Genomic DNA, 12,863 nt, shown 5'->3' on the forward strand with positions numbered 1-12,863 from the left:
CTGATGTATGCAACAAATCAATGGCAGGAAGATTTGGGGCTCAGAAAAAGTTCAGTTGTGAACATTTTTGCTTATGGGATAATAAGGTAATTTATCACACATTCTGAAAAATACAGACTTTTATGTTTAATTGACTTATAGTTTAAATGCTGCTTTATCTAATACATGCATCATGATCTGAAGTCAAAGCTTTCTAAGCTTGACCCTAGAACATTCCAGTGAAAAAGCTTTTACACTATTTCTCAGGTTTTAATTCAAAGTCCAGAAGGTTTACTGTATAGACAGAAATGTCCGTTTATCCCACAATAATTGTTTAATAAAAATATAAATTTGTAGGTATTTCTGCATTTCCCCCCCGCCCCAGACTTGTGCTGGATACTTTAGAAGGCAGAAAATTTTCAGGACTTTTACTTAAAGCTACAATATTTTTAATTCGCCAGTTTTAGCACTCTTGAAAAATACCTGTTTAATCAAGGAACCTAGAAAGAACTCATTTTCCTTGCCAAATGGAATAGTGAAAGCAGGTTTTTAAAAGACTTTCTAGAGTGAAGAAAAGAATAGTGACAAGAGCTACGGAGACACATTCAATGTGTCTTTAATATGTCAGAGGAATTCACAAGCATCTGCTGATAAATTGAAAAGTCAATGTAATAGTAGATTGTGTGTTCCTTTCAAGGAAAACGAGTAAGAAATATGTTAATGCTGACTGGCAGAGTGTTATGAATTTAGTATGTTGAGGTCTGATGAACAGAAGAAACTAAGATTTTTCCACTGAGTTTTTATGTCCTGTTGATGGAAAGCCTATGCTTTTTATGTGTAGAAACATTTCCTTATAAATAGAAAGCTGAAAATGAATTTGTCACTAGCTATTTTATAGAAAATTTAACCAAGTTTGAGGAATGTTTAAACAGGATAGCAAATGAGTCTAACCAAATTTAATACCCTCAGAGAATGTGTAAAGTTGTAATGTTTGTGGAATGTCTTAAAATATAAATTACTATAATAAATGGGGGTTTTGAGCTTGTGTGAAAATTCAGAGAAGAGCCTTGACTCAATATAAACTAGGCAGAGTTTAATATCTGCTTTAAGATCACGTAAAAGCTGCTGTTGGCATCTTGTACCAAACAAATTTATGAATTTTGTTACAATGATACACTCTTACAGGGAATAATTTCACTGTAAGTTGAGTTATTTTCCTATAATTAGTCTTGCCTGCTGTAATTGTGATTTAAACATTGTAATACACTGGAACAATTCAGAACTTTTGTTTTTCTGTATTTGCTTCTAAGCTAATTATGGGCAGTTTTTAAATTATGGACTTGCATTAACGTGCATTTTTCATTCTTGCATGAAATATTATTTTTTAATTATTATACAGATAGAACATAATAGCAAAATGAGGATTCACATATTCAACTGCACTTTCTTTGCCTTTTTTGTTGCAAATTATTATTAGTCACAGTTAAAAGCTCCCAGCTTCAGGGTTGTTTTCTAATTATCATTAATATCTGTGTGTTTAAATGTAAGTAAAATTTCTATTAAAATCTGACCATGCAATTCATACCAGTCACTCAAGCTGCAAGTATTGGAAGATTACAATATTATGATGCTGATATAATTGGAAATCAAATCAGTTAAGCTGTGTGTATGGGGACACCTCCTTACTATTTTTTTCTCCCCAAGATAAATTCTTCAGGTAAAAAGGAACAAATACAACACAGTAGACTCTTATTATCCCTAAAATCCTCACTCTTGCTTAATATTGCTTACGATAGAATGACAAACACAGGGTTTTATGAAAGGGGAATTGTGCATTAAATAATACAGTGCAGGGTTTCACTTAATTAAAAGTACAGGCTGAAGATTATTGCATCCAGAGGTTGGTAACGGTTATTATTTTAATTTGAAAAAGAAACTTTAAAAATTAGAAAGATTTTGCTATAGCTGCTTATCAGTAATAGACAAAATTTTTTAAAAAATTGTTTTTACTGTGCCCAGGATAAATCTCTTTTTAGTAGAAAGCTGACAGTACCCAATTCAAGTCTTCAAGATATATGGGGGATATTTTTGGAGGGTTTTCTTGAGAAAGTGGAGCAACTTCATTGCAGGATATTCTAAAACAGCAGTATTTTAACAAGCATAGAAGGAAATTCAGTGGGCAGTATTTGGCCTTCAGGTGCTTGTTTGGGGAACACATGAACTTGAAAAATCTCTGAGAAGGTTTTTCCTCCAGGTTCCCTTACGGAAGGAAAGAAGAGTTAGAATGAGTGAGACAAGTTTGCATCTCTGTAGGCATACAGTGCAGATATACTGAAGCACAACCAGAACACATCTTTCCTTTTCAAAATGAAGCAAAGCTAGGTTTCTTGAAATATGTGGAATTAGTTTCCTTACTACAGCCCTTAAATTCGGGTTGAAACATTTTAAGGCTATTGAGTTCTTTTTATGCTGACTTTTTTTTTTTAATTGGTAATACTATAACAAAAGTTAAAAACAAAAGTAGATATAATATGAGAAAAACTAAATAAAACATTAATGTAGATCTATAGATTTTTACAGTTGCTTAGGCTTTCCATGGCAGAAAGGTAAGAGTGTTCACCACAGTGGAGAAATGACTTACAAATCTAGCAGGATTGTCATAATTTTCCTGTTCCTATTCATCATGTTTTCATGACAAAGGGATATGCAGCACTGCACAAAAAAAAAAAAAAAATATTTTCATGACAAAGGGATATGCAGCATTGCACAAAAAAAAAAAAAATACTGTTCAAATAAATCTGTCATCTGAGACATTTCTGCTAGTTCAGTAAAGGTATTATCATTCCTTTTATGTTTGATGTAATGAAGGCTTTTAAAAATTTTTCCTTCACAAAAAGCTTACTTAATACCTAAATAATCTCTAGCATCCTTTTAAATTGGTTTTAATTTAATGAAAATTTGCTTGTTAAAATCTTGGTTAGCATCTCTTTTATAATTTTAATGGTGCATAATTTTTTTGATTGACTTTGCTGAATTTTTTGTCTCTTGTTATATCTTGCAACAGTTAATACCATAGATTAATTCACACTGAAAGGTTCATCACTTAGTATACCTTGGCAGTTGTGCTTCTGAGTGAGATGAAAGGTATTTTTATATAAATCATGGTTTTGAGACTACCCATGTTCAAGTCAAGACCATGCAGCCATGGTCTGAATGCATGTGCTTTCTATGTTTGGACGTGGTTTTCGTTGACCTGTGAGTAGTGCTAGACCTTTTTCCTGACTTGTTCTGGTTAATCTAGAATACAGGAAGGAAAGCAGTCCTTTCCACTGGAATTGCCATGCATGATTTAAGCTTGCTGGGAAATGGATACGTTGGAAATTCTAGGATACCTCTCTAATGTTAGCTTTTGAACCAGATCCAATAGGGATCTGGGAGAGATCCCTAGGATCTCTAGGGAGAGAACAGCATCTCTTGAAGAAGAGTACGTAAAATAAGTTTCTGATCTTTTTGAACCAGTGTTTTTTACCATACCAGTTCGTATCAAAAAAATGAACAATGTCAGATAAAGAATGCACTGAACTACAGAGACCAAAATAGGTCTAGTACTGCTTACTGTACTTCAGAGAAGGATAAAGCAGTAAGGGATTTAGAATTGCGGCTGTTTGGGAAAGATCTATGAAAAAACCAGATTGCTTCTTTCTGGAGAACTTCCAAAACCTGCAACTTTCACTAGAAATATTTTCTCTAAAAAGAAATGACAAATGTGAAGTCCATGTTTTAAGCATGCTGAAAATAGTGAGCCTACCCTGTATCCTTGTTGTGCCATGTGTAGACTTAAGAGTGTTTTAATGAAAAAATTCTAATTTAAAAATACTTTTCTGTTTGCTTTACTAGACATTTGATACAAATCCATGGAAAAAAGTGCTAAATTAATGCCAAAAAGTTTCCTCTATTATTTAATCAATTATCAGAAAAAGGGGAGGGAATGTATTACCTAAGGCATAGGAAAGTGCAGTGTAGTATCAGACTCTCCTTTTGCTTTGAACAGTATAATGAGTCACTGATTTTAAGTGTTGACAAGTACAGCAGTAATAAAGTACAATGTAACAGTTTTACTACTTTATTTTTTCCTTTATAGAAACACGGTGGGGGGGGGGGGGGGGAGGGAGCGAGTTTAATTTTCTGACTGAAAGCAGTAGTTGCTGGTGAAATGCTATTTTTCTCTTGACTCTTTCCAAATAAATATCATTTCCTTTTGGGCTGTTTAGTCTGATACATCTTCAATACTTCTTTATAACCTAAAGATGATAGGGGTGAATATTTTAACAGCAATCGTCACCGGGAGTGAAAGTTTTCTAGATGAAATTTTAATCCCTAAAGTTGATATATATTTGGGTCACTACAGTAGAAGCACAAGTCAGTTCCGTGTGAATAGCTGAATAAAGAAAAAGGAGTGAAACAGGTAGTCAGTTCTAACTAACTAAATGTGCTTCCATGTGGTGCAATGTCGACCAAATATTTGTATGCAAACTTGTACTGATTCAACAGAATCCATTTTAAAACACCTTAGTTTTAATGTACCTGGCTCAATTGTCAGAAATGTTTCTGACTCTACGGTTTGAAATTCTGAAGTGTGATCTCCCTTTTTTTCGTTCTGTCACTGCCTCTAGAAAGGTTCATGATCAGATAATGCCAGAGGCATTCTTTGAGTGGATTTAGGATCTTGTGTAGGAAATCAGGGTAACTGTACAATGGAGGATGTCGAGGATAATGGAACACCCTGCTGTAAGGGAGGGTCATTTGATTGAAGTGATTGCCAGACAGCTCTTAGCAGAAATTGTCTCACTGCAAGCTGCTGTTACCTAGGCAGTATTTTAATTTGTTCTTGATTAAATAGGTGGGCTTAAGGGCTGTTTGCCGCGAGAGTGTGGCCATGCCAGGAGGTTTCTGGTCTTTGTTATCCAGACCATTTTTCCCAGCAGACACCTTAGTAACTGCTGCTTCTGCCTGTGAAACTGTGTCAAAGAGTGTAGAATGCCACTGCTGAAAGCTCTTATCACTAAACCCATGATTTTCTGGGAAACGTCTCAGAGTAGAAATATTGTTTTAAATCATGATAGCTTTCATGCCTACAACAATATGCATTTTGCAATGCATATATTATTATCATGCAGTATATTACTTTTCTACGTGTAATTGATTAAAGTGAATTTTTTCCTGTTAGGAATGGAATTACACTGTGGAACAATTGGAAGGTGAGGCATTTAGGATCTTGCTTTCAGAGGACTATACAGAAAAAGAACATCTAAAGCTTTCAAATCAGAAAATCTGTCTGTTGCAAGAAGAAGTGTCCTTCCATATGGAAGAAAGGAAAGCCCTGCTGCAAGAGGCCAATGACTTTTTTCATGCTGCTGGCAAGGTTGGTAAGAAGCCAAGTCTGTAATAATAACCTGATAATAAAAATATTAGTGTGCTCTTGAAGGCTGGTGTATGTGGGATTATGCAAACAGTTGGCTAAACAATTCGAAGTGGAAAGTTACAAATTCAATTACTCTTTTTATATTACTTTTTGCCTCAAACTTCTATCCAATATGGCAAATCCATTAAAATTTTTTTTCCCTTTTTTTTTCCCCCTTTAAGTATCTTGAGAAAAGCGCTTGCTTTCCAAAATTAAGTATTTGGGAAACATTTATTTGCCAAAAATTGGGCTTTAAGATCCTGAGCTTTGCCATGATGGCTTAAAGCTGTATGAAGACACAGGAACTGCTCTGAAATACCCAAACTGTTACATGCTAGTGTGGACACCAGAAACAATGTCTATACTTACAGTGGTCTCCACAGGGGCTAATTATAATCAGTATTATTAGTAATGCAACCTTATTTCCAAAATCTTTCTGTTAGAAGACTATTCAGAAAAGTTTATATTATAAGGTGTCCAAAGAACAAATGGTATTTTTGTATTATTTTCCAGGTATATTTTTTTCAGATCGTTTATAGAAATTTTAAAACCAGATCGTTTCCAAGGAGAGTTCCAACAAAGAACTATTGATAACATATGCTTTTCTTTTTTCTTCAGGTACTTGATGGTCTTGAAAGTATTGAGAATTACCGTAAAATCTCTATTTCAGAAGGCTTACATTTACCTATATTGACTCTGAAGTACAAGGAATTGCAGGAAGCAATTAAAGGTTGCACAGCAACTACCATGCAAAAGGGACGAACTTTAGTTAATAAAGCAGATTCTCGCAGGTATTCCCTCCATTTTTGTGTATCTGCTGTGGTTCTCCATATCTCTATGTCACTTTATAACTCAGCTAGTTAGAATCAAATTGCATTTAGAGCCAGAGTAGTTTACTAAGTAGGTAGGCGTTTAAGGACCCAGTGCTCCTGCCATATTTCTCTGGTGGTATTTGTATGAAATGATCTCTTACAGAAAAATTTTTGGGAATGATACTTGTCAGAGTGGTGTCAAACAATGATATTGGTATAATTGGGTCATTGGATAATTGGTATGGTAGGGCAGAACTCAGAATCAATGGTTTAGTTAACGTTTAGGAAAAGTAAATGTATGGAAGTGACAATTAAAATATAGATAGTTATGAGCATTCTCTGCTGCCCACTGTACCCCTTTTAGACCTTTTTGAAAGCCAGAGTTACAGCAGTTATTAACGTGAATTGATGAAGATAAAAATGGAGATAAAACCCTGTGCAGTAAATGTGGAAATTTCTCCGCATTTTAGTAGTTTTAGTTAATAAATAAATACCTCTTATTCTTCCAAAGTTTTTGTTAATTACAGTGATCATGCACTTCATGTGTGTGATTTTTACAGTGTTGGAAAAGGTTAAAATCAGTCCCAGTGGCTTAATATCTCCTACTTTTCAGGAAGTCTTAGTAGGAGGTTGGTGCTATAAGAGTGAGGACTGTTTGTGCTAATGAGTTCTACTTCAAAGACAGAGCAGATGACTATGACTGATGGTTTTCTACTGGTCAGCTCAGCTCTAACTTTCCATTATATGCTTATGTCCTTAGTTATTAATTGCATTTCAACACAACAACTGAAAGCATGTAAGATTTATGATTTATGATTTTAGATTAATCTCATGATCCTGCAAAAAATTTCATCTAAAGGTCGTTCACCCATTAACTCCAGATGTAATTGCCTTGAACCTAGCAATGGGATGAAATCGAAAATTCCAGTAGAAAGTTGTTTTGGAAACACAATGTTTTTACAGCTGTTGTTACTGCTTCCTAACATTTTAATGAAATATAATAGAAAGGGATTTTTCTCAGTGAAACTTTGATTTATAAACCAGCCATAATTTCAGAATGCATGCTGCTGTTCTCCAGGGCTTTATTTTCTGCACACATTGCCTCTACAGAAGCAGCTGTTGGGTTTCAAAATGTCTGCACAGCATTAATTAATGTTAGGAATGCTAAAGACCTTAGTAGAGAATGAATCTCTAAAATGGCAAGTCATTAATTTTCTTTCTTCCTTGTTAAGAGTTTTTAAAAAAACATTTAAACAGTCCAAGACATCAGTGGTATATTAAGATATCTACAGTTGAAATAAAAAGAATGGGGTGAATTTTTCAAAACAACCCTATTAGTAATTTCTTATAAAAGTTCAATAAAACCAAGTAATGCTACAGGTGTATCTCCTGTATGCCAAAGTGTTGGTCAGGATTTTCTATAAATAAATAGAAGTTAGATTTCTGCTTAGAAGACATTATAATCTTAAGAAAAGTAAAGCTTTACATCTGAAGCAGCAGTGATTTAGAGAGGGAAGGTAAAACTTCATAGGCAATCTAACTAGAAATGTGTTTTGCTGCTTCTAAAGAACAGTGAAAAAATCCAGGCTTTAAAATGTCTACTTGCATTATAAAAAGAAATAAGTCCCTTTATAAGAAAGCAAACACAAAATATCATGGCTTTTCAGTTTTTTCCCTGTTGCCTTCAGGCCTCATTGCCTGAATGTAATGAATTTGCAATACACCTCAGCACGTAGTGCTCGTACTTCTGTGCAAGTGAAACACTTAACATTCCTAGGCATGGGCTTGAGGATTACAATCATAGAATAATTTAAGCTGGCAGGTAACTCTGGAGGTCATTTGGTGCAATCCCTTGCTCAAAACCTGTCTGGTTAGGTTGCTCAGGACCGAGTTTTGACTATCTCCAAGGATGGAAATTCCACAATCTCTCTGGGCAATCTGTGCTGTTGTTTAAGCACTCTTTTTGGGAAACATGTTTTTCTTACTCCTATCCAGAGCTTCTGTTGCTGCAACTTGTGAGCATTTTGTCTTGTCCTGTTGCTGTGCACCTCTGAAGAGACTCTGATCCTCTCTTTATATATATAATGTCCTACTTTCAAATCTTCTTGAGGCATGTTGCAAATTTATACTAAAAGACAGTTTCTTTGAAATAACTTGAAATATGAAAATAATGAAATTCATTATTTGAAATAATGAATAAATGAAAATGCTGAAAATATTCATATTGAAAGATGAATAGATGGTAGAAAAGTGACAGAGGAAAGTTCTTGTAAACCCAGAGTGCTTCACAATTAAAATATTGGTAAGGCTGATTTTTAAGCTCTCATATTTTTAAATTAAAACCAGCTAGAAAAACAGGAGCAAAAATTTCTATGTATTAATTATAAAAAAATACAAGCAATAAGTTTTGCCTACTAAGAAAATCCTTGTTACTTTGCCAGCCAATTGGCTTGCCTATGAGTATAAGAACTGTCTTTATTTTACTGCTGGTTTAAATATACTGTATTGAATCATAACAAACCAATGATACTTTCAAAGGCTTTATCGAGATGTGTATTATCCTTTTCAAAACCCGTAAATCTTGTTCTCTTACTGCTTTTTTAAAATGAGTAGTGCTAGTAGCTGTTTTTAAACATACCTCTTTTTAAGGAGAACTGAAATAGAGGAATGACATTTTTAGAATTTAAGATTAAAGCAGAAACGAAGAGGTTTCTAGTTTTTGAAAGAGTAACTTAAAAAGTTTGAAATCACCTACTTCCTGAAAAGAACTTAAAATTTGGGTTCTCTTTTTGTCAAACTCTTGGATAAAATTCAAATTATGTACTAACACCATACTTTATATTAGTAATGTAGACTAATATTTTTCTTTGAGGTTACAGAATTTAACTCTGAGCCTTATCTGAAGAAAATTTCCCTCAATACTAGAGGACAAAGTAAGAAACCTAGAATAAGCATCTATATTAACAAAAGTTTCTGAAGAAACTAAAGTAATTGAAAAACTTATTTTAAACATGTCTGTTTAAAAAAATTCTTACGATGAATAAATCTAAGTAGTAAATAAGTTGATATGAATGTGTGCATGGGGGGAAGTTATATCAAAACTTCAACTCTTAATTGTATGAGGTAACTTCTTTACAGTCTAAAGTGGACTGCCTCAAATATTCCAATTCTGAATTGCTTCCCTAATATTATCTTTTAACTTCAAAGGCAAGCCGTTGTTTTGTAAATTGGTGTGATTTTTTCTTCAGTTGAAACAGCACCTTTAAGGAAAGGTTGACTTAGAATGTATATAACATTCTTTTTTCAACTACGGTAAAAACGCTGAAATATTTGAGAATCCAAAGAAAACATTCTTTTAAAAGTACAACTGGTATGCCATATATTTTCTCTTTTAAGCTATTCCATTTGTCATTTTAGTTTTTAAATAGTATAGCTAGAGTGAGAAGTGAAATGAGCTATTTCTCAGTGAATCAGGTTATGTGTCTTGTGAGAATTAATGTAACTGTCTTGTAAATCTACCTTAGGCGCTGGTGACAGATGATTTGTTTGGAAGCATCATTCCTGTGTTTTATTAATTATCAATTTTATTTGGATTAATTTTCATATTTCTCTTGGTTATTTTTCCTCTAAGGGTAACAGTTTAAAATTCGAAAGTTACTCATCGTACAAATCAAAAGAAAGAAAGTGTTGGATTTGTTTAAAATCATAGTCATCCTCTATGTTGAGCAAAAAAAAAAGGAAATAAATGACAGTTCTACTTCTCCATTTTAGCTCTTGGGTGGCAGGAATTCAGAAAATGATGGAATATGTTCAAAAAAAAGTAGATCAGTTAAACAGCCAGTGTCCAGATTATGAAGAACTTGCTTTGAAGAAACAACAATGGACTACCTCACTTGAAGGTCATCTGAACAAGGTACATCATAGAATCACAGAATGGTTTGGGTTAAAAGGGACCTTAAAGAACATCCAGTTCCAACCCCTCCACCATGGGCAGGGACAACTTCCACTGGCCCAGGTTGCTCAAAGACCCATCCAGCCTGGCCTTGAATGCTTCTAGGGACAGGGTAGCCACAGCTCCTCTGGGCAACCTGTGCCAGTGTCTTACCAACCTCATAGTGAAGAATTTCTTCCTATTATCTAATCTAGACCTACCTTGTTTCAGTTCGGAGCCATTAACCCTTGTTTGGTCACTCCAGGTCACTCTGGAGCTTTCTTATAGGCTCCTTTAAGTACTGGAAGGGTCTCCTATAAAGTCTTCCCAAAGTTGTCTGCTCTCCAGGCTGAAAAACCCCAGCTGTCTCAGCCTATCACCATAGGAGAGGTATCCAGCATTCTGATGATCTTTGTGATGATTATTATAATCATCACAGCACATCTTCTTGAAGCATTCAATAACATTCTTAATGCATTTGTGAACAGTGCATTGTATTTCCATAATTTAACTATAGTGACTATTAAAGTTGAACCACATAATAACAAGTTTGTTAGAGAGAGCACAGTTGTAGTTAGATTGCTGAATACTCTTATCAACACAAAGGAACCTAAAGCTGTTCTGAAAAATTCAGCTGTTTCCACGAGAACATTTTATCAGTGATGTTCAATTAAGCATGGATTTGCTTGGATAATGAACTATTATAACTTGTTCTTTTGGAAAAGAAGTGAGCAATCAGTCCTGTGACCTGTAAGAAGGTTTCCTATACTGCTTCTGTCCTCTGTTCTATGTGGCTGAAAATATAAATAAAAGTGTGGCAAAATTGAGGGTTAATAAGCATGGTGACCGAACCACAGCAAATTTTCAGTAAATCTGAAGGAGACTAGATTCTGTTCACTATAAAAATTCTTTTTGTTAATTAGGGTATTGATGCATCAAGGACATCACAGTCTTGTTTAAACTGTTCAATGTCATATAGTTTTACAGACCTCTTAAATGACTTGTCAGAGATGGAATAGACAAATAGCTCCTAAATAAGTTTCCATGTGTAAATTCAAATTGAAAAAACAGTCTTTTAGCAAGGTTCGTGTGAAGGAACCAAGAGTGTAGACCAGAAAATTAAATTTAATGACTGAATAATTAAGTCTGCAATCTGATATTTTATATTTGCATGATGTTTATAGTGAACTATTCTCAATCAAATGTGAATTCAATTTAATACAAATTGGTCCTTTTCTATAAATTTATTTGTATAGAAATGATGTCACTATCATGCTGTGAATCTTAAGGTAAAAGTTAAACTATGAAGGTGATTTTTACTTAAAATGGAGACCTCACCTTCAACATAAGGTTTCAGTCTGCAGTTTGTTCTAATCACTTTGTTCCCAGCCTTGCATGAGAGGACATCTTGGAGATTTGTGTCATAACACGATTATTTATTGCAGTGAGGAGTGCTTGTTGTTATATTCCTACCAAACAATACGCTTTTCATCCCAACCCTCATATGTAAAGTATCCCAAAGAATCTGGTGCCAAATTCAATCGTCCCTCAGCCTCATATAACAGAGTTTGAACCTCAATTAGGAGCCAGTTCTGAAGAAAAATGTTACATGTGAATTCACATGTCTAATAATAACTATGTGTGTTATGTCTGGCATCATCTGCCTGTGCTCCTCATAATCTGTTTTATAATCATAGTGCATATATAATATCTTAGTGACAGTGGAAGGAAATTCTGTACATGTATCTGCACAAAAATAGGTCTCTTGCCTTGTTAGAGAAGCTTTAAATGTCCTTCCTGAAAAAAACAAAAAACACGGAGCAGAATCAAAATATTTCTTCCAGGGCTATAATAGCTAGATTATAATGCAGTTGTGCCGTATTGAAATCACAAGCCATGGATATTTAGGGTAAAGGAAAGCACTGTCAATAAAATGAGACCAAACAGGAAGGGGTTTTGATCACACCTGTTGGAGAAATAGTAGTTTTCTTCTTTTATATTTTAATTCCTGACTTTCTCCGACTATATATGATATTAAAGCACAAATTTTACTTTTTCTTCATTTCTTCTCTCCATCCCACCATTTGGGGTTGAGGGGTGTGTGTGTGGGGGGGGTCTGTGTGAGGGAGCAGCTGTGTGGTATTAGTTGCCAGCTGGGTGTAAACCATGCCCAGAAACATAATCCACACACCGACAGACAAGTGTTAACTCATTTTTTTCTATAAAAAGTGATATTTTATACTGGTGTTATAATGTCTACTTATATAAATTAACCATGTGAATAATACTTTCAAATGAAGGTGTCACAATCAATTAAAAAACTCGCCCCGATGCTTGCCGTTGGCGTGGAGATTGGCTCATACTTGTGTGAGACAGAAAGAGTTTTGAACAAACATCTTGAACTGGCTAAACAAATAAAGGTAAAAAAACCTTTCAACAATGTTAAGCACTTTTAGAAACAGATGCTTCCTCTATGTAATTCTAAATAAGGTAAGAGGCTGACAGTTTCTTGTAAAGAAAACAGGTCTATGGTGTGTTTTAAAATTGTAGTTAATGAGCAAAACCGCAGATAACATTACAAGTCAGTCCTTAAATCATTGTTTTTCCCCACTGTCTCTATCTCACTGTGTTATTTGTTAGTGCCTCTGGATCCTAGTACCAGCTCTTGATCGGAAGCTTC

The 12,863-nt window shown here is 34.4% G+C and overlaps 1 protein-coding gene across 4 annotated transcripts in view; it reads left to right on the forward strand.

Moving 5' to 3' along the window:
• Positions 1–12,863, forward strand: part of CCDC141 (coiled-coil domain containing 141) — a 71,430-nt gene that overhangs the window by 24,516 nt on the left and 34,051 nt on the right. For all 4 annotated transcript variants that reach the window (XM_008634838.2, XM_017735826.1, XM_017735827.1 and 1 more), the window contains exons 8-11: positions 5,207–5,401; positions 6,059–6,231; positions 10,024–10,165; positions 12,484–12,603. In XM_008634838.2, coding sequence (XP_008633060.2) covers positions 5,207–5,401; positions 6,059–6,231; positions 10,024–10,165; positions 12,484–12,603 — 630 coding nt within the window. The remainder of the gene's footprint in view (positions 1–5,206; positions 5,402–6,058; positions 6,232–10,023; positions 10,166–12,483; positions 12,604–12,863) is intronic.

The sequence above is a fragment of the Corvus brachyrhynchos genome, unplaced genomic scaffold (assembly GCF_000691975.1).
Source record: "Corvus brachyrhynchos isolate BGI_N302 unplaced genomic scaffold, ASM69197v1 scaffold255, whole genome shotgun sequence".
Taxonomy (NCBI): domain Eukaryota; kingdom Metazoa; phylum Chordata; class Aves; order Passeriformes; family Corvidae; genus Corvus; species Corvus brachyrhynchos.